The sequence below is a fragment of the Dermacentor andersoni genome, chromosome 2, assembly GCF_023375885.2.
Source record: "Dermacentor andersoni chromosome 2, qqDerAnde1_hic_scaffold, whole genome shotgun sequence".
In the NCBI taxonomy this organism is placed as follows: Eukaryota; Metazoa; Arthropoda; class Arachnida; order Ixodida; family Ixodidae; genus Dermacentor; species Dermacentor andersoni.
Window position 1 is genome coordinate 112,453,967 of NC_092815.1, and position 18,665 is coordinate 112,472,631.

An 18,665-nucleotide genomic window follows, 5' to 3' on the forward strand; every position below is an offset into this window, starting at 1 on the left:
TCATCTACAAAAGCGGATGCAATTTTGCGTGTGCTATAGCAAAAGAATGCAAACAGAAATCTAGACTGCCCTTATATGGAGGAATATAGACAGGTTTCAGGCTTTGTATGAACATTATATATACCATGCCCCTCCTTCGTTTGCGGGCAAGCACCTGACGTGTAAAGAACAGCTGATCGAAATAGGAAAACCTTAACGATTTTTACATGTATGCGCTCTAGGACTATTTCTGTAGTGATCGCCCATGAGCTGTACGACTTTCTAGATCGTTTCTGCACTTTTTATGGATTGCCAAAAAAGAAAGAACCCTGTTAGTACAGCGAGCTAGTAAAGCAAGTGTGCTCATTTCTGGCCAGCCTACGCACATCACAGACCCGTGCCTTGCAGTCAGACAGCGTCTGCAAAGATAACCATCGACCCCGCGTTTTGCGCCTCTTAACCGCATTCCGCAAACATCGTGAGGACGGACCAGCTTCATTCCTTACGTTAAAATGAAAATATACTGAATGACAAATCACTCGCCGTAGAGGAGAATACACTGTATACTGTATATAGAAAAGAACCTCGACGCTATTATTAAAAAAAAAGAAAGATTAAGCACAGGTAGCGCTTAAAAGCGCTGAAGTCTTTTTGTAGTCCTGTGTTGCCTTTTGTAGAGGACTCAAGACTCCCGCTATTAGCAATACGTGCGTGTGTTCCTGCAGTATTGTGGCGTTGTGCATTGTGCCTCTTGGCTATGTATACTTAGCTGAACATGACGTAATGTATCTGAAGGGATGTCCCCAGATGCGGAACACATATTCGGATAATTATTATTTTTTTGTTATCTCATGTACATCAAATGTTTCTTCTACTTTCTTGGAAATAATTGGACGATATGACTGGATGAACAACCAACTAGTTAAAGAATGATGCACACGCCTCCATGACAACCTAAACCTGCAATGAGTTCTTCAACACTAATTAGGTGTATCCTATAAGAGATCGCTTTACTCTTTGAGTAGCTGTGTGTTATCTAAGTTATAATTAACGTCTAAATGTAGTCTCATTTGATAATTTGACATTCTCATTCGAGCTTACTTTTAGTAGTTGATCACGGCAGTATATTTCGAATACTATCTGTGAAAGAAAAAAAAAATTGAGAACTGGGCATCAACCAAAATATTATCTCTAAAACACACAATAAATTCAGTTAAAAAATACATTGAGAGAAGCTGTTGTGTTTTGAACAGACGCATAGCTATACTGCCAAAGTATAGGTGAGCAGCAAAATACGGCCGCTCTTTTGTATTGCGAAATGTGATCATCGTTAGACAGCAGCACACTGGCAATAACGCGACATACAGCTGCACAACTTTACAGCCCTCAATGACATTCCGCCTTTAAAGGGCATCTTATCACGCGCCAAGAGAAGTATATGCGGCAAGAAAGCGCATCATTTGCAACTTTCTTTAATTTTAATTTTACGATACAATGTCACTGCCCACAACTTAGGAATTCAGGCGACAATCCTTGCTTCGATGCCGCAGTCGTTCCTTCCTAGAAGTATCCGGAAATAACCTGCGAAAAATGATAGCAATGTAAATAAAAGATGCACACCGGTAGGTAAAGTGCGTAATTTTCGGGTTGGATAAACTTTATTAAACATACAGAATTGTCCCTCGCATATGAAGGCTGACAGTGTTTAAACACCAGGAAGGAAATTTCAGCAATATTTGCGTCCTATAACGTATACAAGAAAGTACACAAAACCTGACAGACTTGGGGGCGGGATCACAAGCATTCTCTCCAAAACTCACCTTTCGCTAGAAAGCGAACTAGTTCACTATGACTGCGCTTTTCTCGTTGTGACACCACTTTGTATGGCACTGAAGATTATACATGCACAACTGGTAGGGATACTCCCAGTGACTAGCTTAAATCTTAGTTACCTCCGTGTCTTGCTTTTCTTTTTCACGAGTACGGTGAGCAAAAGCAAAAGCAAAACCAAACTTCAAGCTCGCCCGCATGAGACGAACGGCGCTAGATTGTAGCCAGGGGCCCTATAACGTAAAGCTATTCCAATATGTTTTTATTCCAATCTCCTGACGTCAAATTTGCGTAACCGCCGACGCAAGCATCGGGCGGTCACCCACCGGGTTCTCTGAACAGACCAATCAAACGCTCTCCTCGTTCATAGGAGGTCACTTTTGTTTGCTTGAAAAACGAATAACATTGCCTACACTGAGCGGCTTGTCTTATCTAATTGGCTCACAAGAGGCGAGGATCACACTCAAGTGGAAGAGGATTCGATAGGGCCGAGCCACTGCACTGAAAATCGATAACCGGATGAAGAGGGTGGTGCCGGCGTCGGCGATTGGTCCGCTTGCCCTTACTTAGCTTGCGGCGGCTCGTCGACAATCGCGGCGACATGCAACGGAAGCATAAGAATGACACTAAAACGGATCCTCAGCAAAGAAGAGTTGGTAGAACGAGGTCGTAAACGGACTGAAAGTGCTCGAAAATGGTACATGGCCACGCAGAAAGTTTTATTACACGCAAATAAACCCATGCTCTTCTACAGGTGCGAGTAGCCAGTGCCTGAGCGATCGGCGGCAGCCATCTTTTATTCCTTTCGGAACGGGGAAGCCTGCGGCTATTCAGAAGAAAATTCAGTTTTGTTCGGCATATTAATGCATCTTTATCGCGTACACGTCACTTTGACGCGGTGAGTTTTTGCGGTTTTGTGACGTCGCGTGAGAGGCAGGTAAAGAGGACGCAGCCTGAAAACTTTCTACCAATGGCCGAGGGCTAATGACGAAGATGCGTCGAATCAGAAATAACTATTTTTCTTTTGTTTGGTCAAATCATGCATAATCCGTGTGTACACGTTATATCAGATGGGGAGCTATCGCGGTTTTCGTGACGTCGCGTGACAGACAGGTGAAAGGGGGGTGGTCCAAAAAGCTTTTGACCAATCGCGGAGGGCTGATTGCAAAATTGGAATAGAAAAGTTTGCAATAGTTTTACGTTATAGCGCCCCAGGTATGCTTCCCGGGGTCTTAACTCGCTGAAGAAGTCAAATCAGTATAAACGACCGAATTCCGCACAGACCACGGTGATTGCCTGCTTTGTTAAGCTATAGTGCTAAACTAGCCTGTAACGAGCTGAATCTTTATTAAACCAATTGCGTTACTGCAAAGAGAGTCACTCCAAGCCTTTCTTCAACAAAGATTATAGCCAAAAGATATTACGAGTGGCTTAATAGACCATTAGTTTTGCCTTTCAAGACACACTTTAGTTAGCCCCCTCATTGTGAACATACAGTATTGATTGAGAATACGGTCCAACGCAACGTAAAGGGGACAGATAACGTTCAAATCTGAAGCCGCAGCAAGTAATAGCAGCTGCATTGAAAGTCCGGGTGAGGGTCGTTGCTATTTATTGCAGTGAGTCAATAAAGAGACAGAGATAGATAGATTTGATACTGCATACGACTGGCGGCGTTTTTTGTTTATTTTTCTAAGAGGGGGGAGGGGCTACGGCAATGAATTTTGCACTGTAGCTTCCCAAACTGAGGCCCGTGCTGCTTTTTACACAACGCAAAACATGAAATGATGCCGGATACTTAGGTAGTCACATCTTTCTTTTAACGGAACAACTTGTTTACAAGCAGAAATGAACTGTGAAATAAAATTTCGCTCCACTGCATCTAATGTTCGGAATGAAGCATGTCGCTTGGTAAAATACGTCGGTATCACATACGTCGACTTATGAGCAAGCGTATACGGACCAGGGATTACTCTACAAAACCGATCTTTTTTTTTATGTGCCTATGAATGTAACTTGAAATCACACCATGCTTGAAATTGAGTACTGCTGTCCAAACTTGGCATTGCGAACTTTCCATTGTAGTTTCCAGCGTCCGTAAAGACGGACACCACGAGCGCTCGTGGCGTTAGTTCTACGTGTCCTGCGTTCTTGTCTTCCTCGCGCGGCTGCGCTTAGCATGTCGAACCAACAAGCCTATCAACTCGGTGTCCTTGCACGTCTGCGACAGCCTGTGCACAGCGGACCACAATGGAGGGGAATACCCTATAAGCCCTCGGGACCGTCAAGTGTCCTTGTTTCTTGAGCACGAAATTAAAAAAAAAAAAGTAGAACGCTTTCCTTAACAAGAGATATACTTGTAGTCACAGGGCAATCTTTCGAACACAAATAAAATTTAAAACATGGTAGGCGACCCTAATTTCTGATTTAGGTGCCTCTTAGTAGCACCCGCACCTCGTCGTTGGTGTTCTTTCCGTTAACTTAAGGCGAACGCAACGCCCGAACCGAACTTGGAGGAAACTGTTTTCCATTAATTATCTGCTTAAATATCATAATACCTTCTTGTTTGTGAGGTCATTAGTTATATCTTTACTTCCGCTTTCTACTTCCGGGTTTCCAGGAATTTCGCCAAGGTCGTGCTCACATGACGGGTCTTTAAGGTCTACGATTCTGTGCTTTGGTGTACGGTAATCAGTGATTTCTAATTAATTTTATTTATTTCATACACTTCAGTAACTCAACTTGTAACTGAACTTATGCTCTGATATCATATATATAATGAAACACGTGAATATTGTACTGTACTATTTTTTTCTTCTTTTTTTTTTTTTTAGTTTGAATTTCGTCTCCGGTTGTCTCAGGAGGTTCACCGGAAGTGCTGCGCAAGAAACAAGAGTGTCACTCGGTGCTCGTGCTATTAAAAGAAAGGATATATTTAGCATGCATTAGCAAGTAACGTTCAAAGATTACATTTCACTACTTGTTGCTTGGCTATCGGTTGGGTGATCCATTTCCCACTGGCCCCTAATGAAAGGTGTCCTGTTAGCAGGGCTACTAGAAATCACTGAATATCGCTCTGTGGAGAACTAATAGACCGAGAAGGAACAGCGCTCTGCCCATATACACTCTATCCATGGATTCAAGAGACGGAAAACATTAAAGTATTTACATGCCTGAGAAGCTTTTACACAGACACCAGCGTCGCTGTCCCAGTGGATATACGGTGCTCTGGTGCTGAGCACGCGGTGGCGCGGTTCGATGCCTAGGCCCAGCAGTCGCGTTCCAGTGACGTTGTAATGCAAGCGCGCTCGCGTACCGCGTATTGGCTCCACATTAAAGGACCCCAGGTGGCCAAAATCTACCGGGAGCCCTCCATTACGCCGCCCCTCGTGGATCCCTTTGCAGCTTGGAGTATATATAGGCCCTACAATTTAGTTTTTAATTCAAAAATCTGCAAACGTTTTTAAATACCTTTGTAGTAGCAATGCCAGGCTGCCTCATTTGGGTACAGGTTGTACGTACCACACCGGCACTCACTGTAGCTGCGGCTGTATCCTATACATACGTGTGTGTCATATATGTCATATACGTACATATGCGCATGATACCTCTATGCTCATCATGCGTTCAAGCCGTTTGTCGTACTTGATAGTAGTCAGAAACTACGCTAGTAGTCAGCCACTACGCTTAACAAAAAGCTCGATATAATTTGTTGGTGCCCGCACTTGTGTGTGCATGCGTGAGTGCGTGTACTCATGTATCGACTCTCTATGCACTCACACAAAGGTTCGTGGTGTATAAATTCCAGCTCGTTGGATCTGCTAAAATTTTTAGAGACCCTGAAACAATTTTGCCCCATTTCGATTGGGGCGAAATGCAAACACACTCGTGTACTTAGATATAAGTGCACGTTAAAGAACCGCAGGTGGTCAAAATTAGTCCGGAGACCCTCACTACGGCGTGCCTCATAATCACAGCGCTTGTCTGTGGTATTTGTTTGCTTCTGTCCTTGTTTTAGTCGCGCTGTTTAACCTCAGTTCTCATAATCAGATCGCGGTTTTGGCACATAAAACCCCGTACTTTAATTTGTTTTTTACCACAGCAAGTGTTGTCTGCTTGTTTTACAACGTGCTCTGCATTAACGCGAGCTACGCGGTCAGTGTTGGTATCGAGGTTTCTGTGGGCTGCGAATCTTGCGATCGGCGGCATGTCAAGCTGCGACATCGTGTCCCTCTGCAAGACAACAGGCGAGCGGAGTGGCTGCAGCGCATCGGGCTGTCGGTATCCGATGGGCGCCAGGATCTACGCGTTTGCGGCAGTCACTTCACGCCAGAGGATTACCACCACAGCAGGGAGCGCGTCCGGTATTCCGGTAAATGCAGGCGGAGCGGGCGTTTTGCCGGATGGGCGGATGCAAAAACGTGAGTAGGGTAACTCGATCTCCTCCTCTCTTGCTGCTCCCTACAAAGCTCTGCGCTTAGCTGGTTGAGCTCTGCGCCAACAGGTGGCTGCACCGTGCAGACCGCTCCCGTTTACGCCTCCGCCCATCCGTCAAAGCGCCCTGATCGACTGCGTTTCCCGAAATACCGGACACGCTCGGCGCTTCGACAGAACACTCACAACGCACTCTGTATAAATTGCTCTCGCTGGGGATCGACGGCCAGGTGGCTAGCGGAGAGGTTAGAGAGGCTTCGCGCACTGGTTCCAAGACACCGGAAGTAAACGACACGACGCCCCATCATTACGCAGAGCCAGTGAAGGCGTGCCTTAGCCCCAATCGCTCGGCGAACGAGTTGAGGAGGAAGAGCATGGCTAGGAAGGAAGGTAACTTGTAATTGTCCGTAGCTCTTTTAATACTAGAGGCTTCACTTGAAATGTGGCGCAAATGTTTCACTGCAGCTGTATCCTATGCGTCTACAAAATGCGTCCAAACCACTTATCTCTACTATGTTTTCCTGTGGCGGGCGCTCAATGCGCTATCCAGCCCCCTAAAGTACATATCAGTGGTTCAAATCGTTTCATGGACCCTTTAAGCAAAATACGAGAGAAAAAGCTTTTCGGAGTTGAAAATACGAGCTGCTACGTCTTCAGTATCTTATACCCAGAGAAACATCACTTTAGGGATAACTTATCAGCCGATATGAACGTTGCTTCGTTTTTCGATGGCGTTAATGTGTGAATAGATAGCGCACACCTACTGAGACAACAGAACACTTGCAACTACTTCCAGTACCTATTTGTGCTATTTTCTGCCACGTATTAAATTCGACGTTGGCCCACTCATTCCTCTGAGTTCATTGTCTGAGTGTACAGGCGGGACCAAATATTGCGAGATCTGCAACATGCAGTGCACGAAATTGACCTTCCTAAGTGCTTTAGTTTTTCAAGTACTGCCACTGTGCCGACGGATATTCCCGCGGCGGGCGTACTTCTAACTGTGCGACCAAAGTTTTCACATAGAAAGATGAAATTGCAACACCCGTACCAATGTGAATAAATTACACAGCGTTGCTTTTATGTTTCTTCCACCAATCCGAGTATCACAGACCAGCCTAAACCTATGTTTGCACCTCGTGCTAACACATAAGGACAAGTCATACGTATAAGGTTTTCAGATTTATTGGAAAGTCAATGGTATGCATACTGTGCTGCAAGTTCGCTCTTCTGCCCTGTACAACATGATGCCTAATAGCGGCACCAGTCATCGTTCAAGTAAAAAAGTAGATGCGCCAGTTGGTATTACTCTTAAACCTGATAAATTCGCTCCACATGCCTGTTCATTGTAAAATTGACTACGCTGCCGTTAGCTCGGCAATTACCAAACGCAGTAGGAAGCGTCAGGCCATCACATCATCGTACATAATCGGAAGATATGTATACAGCACGTAGGTCCATTCCTCCTCTAAATAAGAACACCTTTATCGGTTAGAAAACCGACTAATTAAAGCGGAAAGGTATGCTCACCGCCTAAATTTGACGACGACGTCTATGATGTGCACGCTAATGGAAGCATTTGCATTAATTTCACTCGACACAAAAAATCACCCGAAATTGCAGACATTGGAAATGAGTAACCGCACAGCAGGATTCCTATTGGTGTTGCCAGGCTATGAAATTCTGCCGATAACGCACCCTCGTAATCATCATTGAAGAGCGTCGTTACCAAAGTAATCTCCATGAAGGATGTAATCACCGCCAGTTCGGAGTTGGCACACATACTTAGCTTTTTTCAATAACTTTAAACACATTTGTGTTAAACAACGAAGCTGCAGCTTGCAAGATCACATCACAATATAGATATACACGTTAATTGAGCGATGTACGCAACCATCCTGGTAATGTCTATTGAAGTGACGTTCCGCTCAAATGCAACGTAATCACGGAAGGTATTCTAAACGTGCCTTAACATAACACAAAGTACGATGGCTAGATGTTGCCAAAATAACAAAAGCGTTATGTCCTATCTCTTTCGACGGCCTAAAACAAGTTTTCAGAACCTATGTATATGCCCTTTCAGTCAAGCACAATATTGCAAGCGTCATAGCTATACGGGAACGATATTGCCGGATCGCAGGGACAATAGTGGAGAAATCAGTCTATATCGGCAGCCGTAGACCTGGACGCGACGTTGATGTCGGACATGCCTGTCTCGTTCATCTTGGAGATCAGGCACCGCCTCTTGCGCATTGGCGACAGAGGAACCACCGACAGCGTGACTTCGGGTTTGCCGGCGCTCAGGAGGTGATCAACCTGCGGCCGCGACATTCCGTCCACCGGTGCGCCGTCGATTTCAAACAGCACATCACCCGGGAAGACCGCCTTGTTGTTGGAACTAACCACGTCTGCGTACTAGAAGACGAATAACGCGCATATCTCAGTTTAAAAAGTAGAAGCGTTATCAAGATATCTGCAAAACACCACTAAAATGCGGTGCTTCATAGGTTTATTTAGGCCACGGGCGCCAAGTTGATTGAATAGTGAGGTTTAATTAAAATTCTAAACCAAATGCAAAGACCGTAAGTGGCACCGTAATAGAATCATCCATACAAATGCTGACTACCGTTTTTTTTTTTTTTACCTGCAATTACTGCTTGACGCACGGGCGTTTTTGCATTCTGCGAACGTGAAAATATGTGTCCCCGCGGCCGGTTGTTGAAACCGCAAACTCGTGCTCGGCAGCAGAACGTCAGAGCCACGCAGTGAAACCTCCTTGGCAAGATTGGCGGGTCTTAACAAGGAGATCGGTAAATCGTTTCTTCTTCGGATTTTCGCATATATAAGGGCTCAGAATGCATTAAGTGTGCTGACTTAAGACATGCCGCACACGCCGATGAAGTAAAGCTGCAGTCGCACGGGGTCTCGTGGATTCAAGCGGGAACGAGCCGCGGCGACAAGACGTTTTGAGGCACGCTTCCGCGAAAACCGCGTATGCTGCGGTTTCGGAAGAGGTTGAAAAAAGAAAGTCGTTTAATAACGCCCTGCGCTTACTCCCTGCGTAGTCTTGCGATTACTCGCTTAGTCGCATAACGATCCCCATGGTGCGTCCTGTGTATCTACGATGAAAACACGCGCGGGTGGTGTAAACGTACGTGATATCTGACCTCAGTATTTAAGCCTTGTGATGGGGCTACCCTTCTTTTATTTGGGAGCGTATTTATGTAGGCTACATCTTGGGCAGATGGCAAAAGAAAAATGCCTAATTGAAAAGTAGGGCGGGCATGGCTTTACAAACCATGAAACAAGCATCCACTTTGTAGCCAGACATCTATTCCGAAATTAAAAAGGCCGCGTAACAAACGACGTGCGAAAATACACACACGATTCGGTTTGTATGTCACGCAATGAAAGAATAAAATTAAAAAATATATATAAGCGCGCGTGACCGCGCGATTATATTCATCCCGTCATATGGGTGAGTACGAAGAATTGAGCAGCTAACTTACAGGAACGAGGGATTTGTGTTTTCGTAATAGCTCTTAATAAGGAACTTCGTCAATCACGCAGAGTTAGTTCTGGTGACCATTTACGCCGCACTGTGTCGTCGATGCTTGTCAACGCTGTCGTATCTCAAGAGTTACAGGCATACGCATTACTGCAACATATACTTCAACGCGCAACGTCGCTTCAAAGCCTACACACTAAGCGCGCCGTGCAATGTTCCAAAGCTATTCGATGCGGGACGCACCCTTCCAGCCTCACCAGTAGCACGAAGCACTTGGCCGACTGCTTCAGCTTGTCGTCTGCGACGTCGACGTCGAGGATGTCGATGCCGTACGGCCTCCCACCGAAGCAGCCGGGTGTCGCGGCCTTAACGACGGCGGATTCCCGGGGTATGCTGCGCATGATGCCCAGCATGTCTCGACGGCTCGTGAGCAGCCGGTAGGGACTCAACGACATCACCGACAGGACCATCTGGTCGCCGGCATCGCTGATGATCTTCTTGATCCGGGCCAGCGGCGCATGCGTCACCGCGATACCGTTCACGTGAAGAATGAAGTCCAGCGGCAGCACCTTGGACATGTCGGCAGGCGAGCCCTTGGTCACCGTCTAGCCGCCGGTATGCAGACAGAGACAGCGGCACACGTCAGCCTTCGCGCGGCCCAAAGCGTGGAGCAGCGATGTGACAGCCAGAAGGCCGTTTCTACAGAGTCGATTTACGCATCGGCAGTTCAGATGGGACACTAGCTCAGAAAGCTGCTAGTATAGTCAAAACGGTGCCCACATTCCAAAGATCTAGGCGCTACGGCTAAGTATAGACGGAGCAATATCGTTGGGCAATTCAATATCGTATCCAGTACTTTCCTCGGTTTTCTAGTATCTGAGTCGGCTCACGAAAGGCATGCCGTCACAGCCACGGATTTCGAAAGCACAAGCTTTCCGTGTGAACGCTCGTGCGTGCGTTCGTACGTAAGTAAAGTGTATAAAGCACCTCGGAGCAGATGTGCAGTGTTTTACACCTCTACAGTGTCTTACATTAATAATTTAGTCCGAATGCCGCTTTGTACTCAGTTTTACAGGAAAAAGAGCTGCATCAATATTAAAATATTTAACCCGTTGTCACTGTACATATCTTAAATTTGCTTCACAAGCGTCACACGAGCGAACGCACCACCAATGAAAATCGGCCAACTCTATTCATCATCATCATCAGCCTGGTTACGCCCACTGCAGGGCAAAGGCCTCTCCCATACTTCTCCAACAACCCCGGTCATGTACTAATTGTGGCCATGTCGTCCCTTCAAACTTCTTAATCTCATCCGCCCACGTAACTTTCTGCCGCCCCCTGCTACGCTTCCCTTCCCTTAGAATCCAGTCCGTAACCCTTAATGACCATCGGTTATCTACCCTCCTCATTACATATCCTGCCCATGCCCATTTATTTTTCTTGATTTCAACTAAGATGTCATTAACTCGCGTTTGTTCCCTCACCCAATCTGCTCTTTTCTTATCCCTTAACGTTACACCCAACATTCTTCTTTCCATAGCTCGTTGCGTCGTCCTCAATTTAAGTAGAACCCTTTTCGTAAGCCTCCAGGTTTCTGCCCCGTAGGTGAGTACTGGTAAGACACAGCTATAATACACTTTTCTCTTGAGGGATAATGGCAACCTGCTGTTCATGATCTGAGAATGCCTGCCAAACGCACCCCAGCCCATTCTTATTCTTCTGATTATTTCCGTCTCATGATCCGGATCCGCCGTCACTACCTGCCCTAAGTAGATGTATTCCCTTACCACTTCCAGTGCCTCGCTACCTATTGTAAATTGCTGTATCTTCTGAGACTGTTAAACATTACTTTAGTTTTTTGCAGATTAATTTTTAGACCCACCCTTCTGCTTTGCCTCTCCAGGTCAGTGAGCATGCATTGCAATTGTTCCCCTGAGTTACTAAGCAAGGCAATATCATCAGCGAATCGCAAGTTACTAAGGTATTCTCCATTAACTTTTATCCCCAATTCTTCCCAATCCAGGTCTCTGAATACTTCCGGTAAACACGCTGTGAATAGCATTGGAGAGATCGTATCTCCCTGCCTGACGCCTTTCTTTATTGGGATTTTGTTGCTTTCTTTATGGAGGACTATGGTGGCTGTGGAGCCGCTATGTATATCTTTCAGCATTTTTACATATGGCTCGTCTACACCCTGATTCCGTAATGCCTCCATGACTGCTGAGGTTTCGACAGAATCAAACGCTTTCTCGTAATCAATGAAAGCTATATATAAGGGTAGGTTATATTCCGCACATTTCTCTATCACCTGATTGATAGTGTGAATATGGTCTATTGTTGCGTAGCCTTTACGGAATCCTGCCTGGTCCTTTGCTTGACAGAAGTCTAAGGTGTTGCTGATTCTATTTGCGATTACCTTAGTAAACAGTTTGTAGGCAACTGACAGTAAGCTGATCGGTCTATAATTTTTCAAGTCTTTGGCGTCTCCTTTCTTACGGATTAAGGTTATGTTAGCGTTCTTCTAAAGATTCCGGTACGCTCGAGGTCATGAGGCATTGCGTATACAGGGTGGCCAGTTTCTCTAGAACAACCTGCCCGCCATCCTTCAACAAATCTGCTGTTACCTGATCCTCCCCAGCTGCCTTCCCCATTTGCATAGCTCCCAAGGCTTTCTTTACTTCTTCCGGCGTTACCTGTGGGATTTCGAATTCCTCTAGACTATTCTCTCTTCCAACTCTATTGCCTGGTACTTAATACAGACAGGTCAGCCAGCCATTCAATGCGCCTTTCTTGCTTTTTTTTGTTTTTGTTCTTTTATGCAGTTACAGCATGCATGTGGTTAACCTGCAGGGCATGCATAAAGGATTGACAAATGTTTCACGCCTTTCATAATTAACAAATGACAAAACGCTGTCAAATGAAATATTTTGCCTCTGACTATTGCACCAAAGCGAGCTCTTTTCGTTCAAAACACTGCACAGAAGACAGGCATGGTCATAGCGCGGAATCAAGAATTATGGGCGCATTCACCAAAGCTTTTCCTTCGTAAATGTTGTTTCGCATTGACTGGCCGCCTTCGCTGCATAGCATATCCATGATCAGGAAGTCGCTGGCATGTGCTCTTAAGAACGGTTCTAGCGTAAGTACTTTTTTCTAAATAGGAACCTACACGGCGCAAAAATACAACAGTGTGCACGAAAAATATTGCACAGGCCTGCGATGCGTGCTGAGTCTTTCTTTTAGTATACAGGGTGTGCCAGCAAACTTTAGGCTGAGTTTAAAAATATGCCAATGCCACGTAGCGGGACATAACCAAGGTAATGTTGCTTGCCGTCGCTTGGAGAAGCTCATTTTTTCCCTTTCGCCTAATAAGATAATTAATCCTAAATAATTAGTGAAGTTCTCAAACATTATAGTTAGATGAAACGTGTCAATGAGGAAATTGTAGAGCGACATGAAAAACTGCCGATACAGCTTTCTGTTGCTTAATACGTGCTACATAAAAGTGTTTTTTCGAGCGTGAAAGAAGCCCCCAAATACACGCGAAATTGCCGCGCGACTGGTGGCTCGAGGCACGTGCAAATGGCTGTGGTATTTTGAAGACCGGGCATAATAAAGTTAAAGCGAAGTTTAATGCTTTAGTGCGCGGGGGCAGAGAATTTATTCTGACCCATCAACATGACCGAGACCAGAGACATAAAAACTTAGGCTTTCTTTCCCACGGCTTTGTACCTGTATGTCCGTAATCTCACCTTGGGGGCGACCTTCACGCACACACTCTTTTCCGATGGTTGGCTTCGAACCCAGTTACCCAAGCACGGGAGTCCGACGCTCTAACCATCAAGCCACGGAGGCACGCCTGAAGATGTACCAATTTCACTAGAGGAATCCCAGCGCTTTGAGACGCTTGGCGCGTTATATTAGGAGCCTCACATGGCAAGAATTTACTGATAAAGAATGAGCGCACGCATCTTTAATCTGACGATGAAGACGCATCATCACCAGAATTCGCTACGCATTTCTCACTGGACTGTGCCACTGTAGCGAGTTTATACAAGGTCAAGAGAGAGAGAATACACTTTATCATTGTACAGTCTGTAGTTCGAAGCTTTTTGCTATGAGATTGTCATTGTATACTCGCTGAGCCTCATTCAGCATGTTACGGGCGCGCAGAACAAGGGCCCGGGGGAGAAAAGAGGTGTGGGTTCGGGGAGCGAGCCAGTAATTCAGATATGTGGGATGCAGGGCAAGGATAATTGTGTTAGGTGTGCTGGTACGGGACTGTTGAGCTGAGGGGGCGGCCCCATAGGGTGTGTGTTGTAAGGTTAAGCACATCGGGTTTTGCGATTCAACATTTTTAGTCTTGCACCGACCGGAAAATGGGGGTAAGGGAACCTTGTCCAGCGTGCAACTGACTTTCGTCACGGCTAAGTAACCCACTGGTAACGGAACGGTGCCGGATTGATTCGGCCTCCCGCTCCTTCAGCTCGGGATCTTCTGGTTTCTGTCGGAGTTCCTGGGCTCGGGCGCCTCTGACAGCTGGTTCGGAGCGCCGACGGCGAGCCCTTTCACGGGGGAGTTTTCGTTGCCGCTCGTCAAACGCTGCCCGTTCCTCGGGGAAAGCACAACACATGGCCGTCCCATCCGTCTTCCGAGAATGAACTGAACGGTAACCAAGCTGGCGCAGCGCGCGCGAAAGCCTTTGCTGCAGTTTCCCTACCCGGCTGAAGCGAAACGGTTCCGATTGGTTGGGCGCGTGGCGTGAGCGCGCGCCTATGCAGCTGGAATGATTGCTAATGACTCACGCTTCGGCGCCGGCGCAGCTGTACCCTCATCAAACGGCGCCTTCCCGCAGCTGTTCTGCTCTGGGAGAAACTGAGTTTTTTTTTTTTTTTTTGCGTGACCACGACAACGCCACCGAAACTTATAAGCCAATACAAGCTTCTCTTGAAAAATAACTTCTGTCTTCTCTACAAGGTCCACCATGGTGGCCAAGGGACGCGACCGACAGCGATATCTTCAGCGCGTCTTTTATCGTAAAGCGCCATTTTGCCTTGCTGGCTTACGAAAGCTTGGCATACACAGATGCCCAGTGTACGTGGGACCTACGTATTTTTTTTTCTTTCGTAGGCGACACCTGTCGCTGTCGAGAAACGCACACGCGTTCACATGCGAAACATGTTAGCGCGTCCGTTCGAGGCCGTCTATACGAGCCGCCGCGCCAGATTGAAACGCCGGTAACTGACGCTTTGCAAAAATATTATGGGCATGCGTAAGAAAGGTATTTCCCAAACAAAGATGTTTAAGATGGCAAAGTTTGCAGTACAGATACATGGTCGATGTGTACGTGTCCCTGTTACTAGTTTTAGGATGAAATCTGAACGTTCTGGCAACTTTTATTGCAGATCACATATTAAGCCAAACGTAACACTTCCGTCAGGAACAACCACCGTTTATTTCGTAATTAGCCTACAACTTACACAGACACTGCAAAAGCACCTAATCCATGCGAGGACTTCAACTCAGCTGGCCGAGAGGCAGAGGAATATCACCTGTAGAAAGAGCGGCTATATGCCTTGTTTTGCAACCATATTTTGTCGTGCAGCCGCAGCACCAAAGCGGGCGAGCACTATTTTGCCATTCGTCAATTAGCCACACTGAGACTCACGTCCACGTAGGTGAAGCTCGCTTCCTCTCCCTGGACCCGACGCAGCGAGAAGCCAAAGCCCCAGAACTTCGTGTACTTCTTCCTCCGGTAAAGCATGAGATCCACCTTCTCGGTGTGCACGCCGTCTTTGCCTTCCGGGCCTGCAACAAGGCAGCGGTCGTTCAATCTCGTCGTCATGTCTAGTGTCGACATTAGTACCGCAGAAACGGAGGGGCAAAGTCGTCATGCCCAGCTCCATAGTATATGGTCCGCGTCACCGACATGCAGGTGGTGCTGTTTTTCCGTTGGTGCCTGGAGCTACAACTTACTGTCATCAATAGCCCTGAGGCAACCCCGTAGCATGTTGTCACGTAACAAAAGTATTATTATTCACAAGCCACGCAACTATATATAAAGAAGGTCTTCTCTTGTTGAGGATAAACTCCAGTTTTTCGCGCCACTCTTGGTTCCTGTGTAATGGCATTTGAAGTTATTGATTGCGAAATTGACGATAGAGAAGTGTGCTCCTGTATGCAAGAAGAATTGCTCTGCTAGAGCGTCTATTCAGAACAGGATGTTTCGTGAGCGTACTTACTGCTCATAGCTGTGGTTCTGCTCGTGGACATGGGAGAGTTCGCCTGATAGTCGATGGCTTCGGAGCTCTGACCGCTGGTCTCCATGAAGGAATCAGACACCTTGATAGGGCTCCTGCTTGACTTTACCTGGGCGGAAACAATAATTCCCTGTCACACCTGGGTTCACCGGACCATGTTTATTTTGCTAGTGCTTTCCCACTCTGATCATCGTTGCCGACATTACAAGTGGTGAAACACCCACTGATAAAGACTACAGCTTCCTTCTACAACCTCCTGCAATATAGAAGACTTCTAATTAAAAGCTACTTTACGAGTTGTGCCCGAGTATCCCAAAGCGCTATACCTTTCAAACTGAGACGAGCCAACTTCACAAAAGCCAAGCTTACGTAAGTGTTTGCGCATACACTAAGGAAACTTTCCGAACTTTAGAGTTGAGCCTATATACGACAATTACATTATACTCAAGAGGAAATTATATTCAACACAGCTTACTTGCGATTGACCATTGATATGTATACGTACCTTGATCATGAGTTTCTTGAAGCTAGGCGAAGCGTAGCACAGCAATGGTTTCTGGGTTTCGGCGTTGACGTCGGTCATCTCCTCGATCTGCTGGTGCTTGCGCTTGTCCTCGGGGTCCCCACTCTTGCGGTCTTTTTCGGCGTCGCTGTTCATGATTTCGGCGATGCTCGCTATGTCGCACAAGTTCGTCTTGCCGTAAAGCACCTGCCAGTTGAACTTGTCGAAGAAAGGGTGCGTCCTCAAGTCGCTGTAGTTGCGCGAGCCGAGCCGTTCCACGGGGTTCTTCTTGAGCAGTCGGTACGTCAGGTCCTTGGCCGGCGTCGTGGCCGAGTGTGGATGGTCGTCGGCACGCGGCCACTTCAGCGGCGACGTGATGATGCGTTCGCGAAGTAGCTGCTTGGACTTTCCTCTGAACGGCACCCGGCCGGTCATCAGCTTGTACATGACGACGCCCGTCGACCACCAGTCGGCAGCGCGACCTGCGCAAAAATGAAGGACCACGAACTGCGCATGTTGCGCGAATAACCCCCACAAGAACATTTTCCGCCGAACGCGTAAGTCTTGCCTGTGACTGGCTCTTATGCAGTCGGAGGGCGAAGACCCGAAACCACGCATCGCTAAGCACGCGAAAGAAAGGAGAACAACGCAGGGAAACGTGCTTTGCTGTAGACAAGTAGTGAGCACAATAACTATTAACTTCAATGTAATCCAATAAACTTTTCGCTGCAGAGCGTAGGACGTACCATACGGTCTCCTTTTGAGAATTTCCGGAGCCATGTACGGTATGGTGCCGGCCGACTCGCCGTCGTGGAATTCGAAAGGAGTTCTCTGAAAGTAGCCCCTCAGGAAACGCTTGGTGACTGCGTGATTGCGCATGGATTGATTATTACAGGGGAATCAGTTATTCGCATCTCGGGATCGCGCGTCTGAAGTGAATTCCAGAATTCACAAAACCTGACACCGCAGACGTAAATCCCCAGAACCGTTTATCCGCAGCACCGGTCATGTGACTGCTGCACGGGTGCAGAAACCTTATCAACGATGAAACACAAACCGTTCCACTGGCTACAGTTAGGACATGTAAATATACTGGAATTTTCTTCTGTGTTATAGAGGGACAGCTACGAATAGATAACAGAAATAACTGACAGCTTTCGCGGCGTCTGTCACTAGTGTAATCCGTTCTTCGTTAAACAAAAACAAGAAGTCGGCGTCAGCAGTTAAATGTCACAAGGGGTTGATAGCAGTACCGGATAACAATATCCTATTAGTACAGGTTCTCGAGAGGGAGAACGTCCATGTGGAATAATCATCGAACGATAAGACTGTCCAAAAGGTCCTTATAGTTACCTTACAGTATTACAGTCGGTAAATTATATAATAATTTCCTACTAAATTTAACGAGAAATATTGGTCGGGGGTACTAAATATATGGCTTGTTTACATGGCCTTCGAAGAGCTCGACGCAATCATATAGCTCGCTGAAAGCACACTTTGGTAGTCTTTTCTTCTGATAGTAAAAAAGCCAGCAAATGCGAGAACACCAACGTTTTCTTAAAACGTTTGCCTGAATCAAAGGAAAACAGGCTGCACTCACAGTGACCGTTGCACACTTTAGTTGTGTCGAAGTCGATGACTTTCACTCTCCCGCCCGGCAAAATGAGCATGCTGGAAAAGGCCGCGTGTAATGTATACGTTCACCAAGTCTATATGCAGTCGTAAGGAATAAGGTTTTTGCGAAAAGCAATACGGCCAAGAGAACATTATAACAATAACGCCATGATACTGTTTTCAGCATGCCTCGTTTTAAAGCAGCGCTGTCACTCACAGCCTGAAAAACTGCCAACGAAGCGGCGTAAAGTGCTACACCATGACAGCAATAGCAATGTTCCCAAGCAATCGCCGCGAATTGCCACTGCAACGTGAGTTCACGACCTCTATATTCGTTTATTAATGCGATAGCAATTATATCGACACTCCAGGCGCATTTCTGCCGACGCCGTCGCCAACGGCCTAGCCGTTATGTTCCGTATAAAGTCCAAAGGCGATAACATCGTCGCCGCGCGCCGCATGCTGTATGTGCGAGTGAAAGCGTGCGAGGGTGAGCCGGAGATGATGGCTCAATATCGCTCTCACAAGAGATGAA

General features: G+C 46.6%; 1 protein-coding gene across 2 annotated transcripts; it reads right to left on the reverse strand.

Annotated features, from left to right (window-relative positions):
• Window positions 1–1,472: 1,472 nt before the first annotated feature.
• LOC129387580 (uncharacterized) lies at window positions 1,473–16,990 on the reverse strand. 2 transcript variants are annotated; one of them, XM_055076659.2, is made up of 5 exons: window positions 16,520–16,990; window positions 15,997–16,123; window positions 15,423–15,562; window positions 10,009–10,356; window positions 1,473–1,560 (listed from the first exon to the last, which is right to left on the reverse strand). In XM_055076659.2, exons 1-5 carry the CDS (start codon window positions 16,961–16,963, stop codon window positions 1,540–1,542), a joined length of 1,080 nt encoding a protein of 359 aa, XP_054932634.2. In that variant the 5' UTR covers window positions 16,964–16,990; the 3' UTR covers window positions 1,473–1,539. The 2 variants fall into 2 exon arrangements, with proteins under 2 accessions (XP_054932634.2, XP_072142363.1); XM_072286262.1 differs by lacking the exon at window positions 1,473–1,560 and having other exon boundaries at window positions 9,926–10,356.
• Between the last annotated feature and the right edge of the window lie 1,675 nt (window positions 16,991–18,665).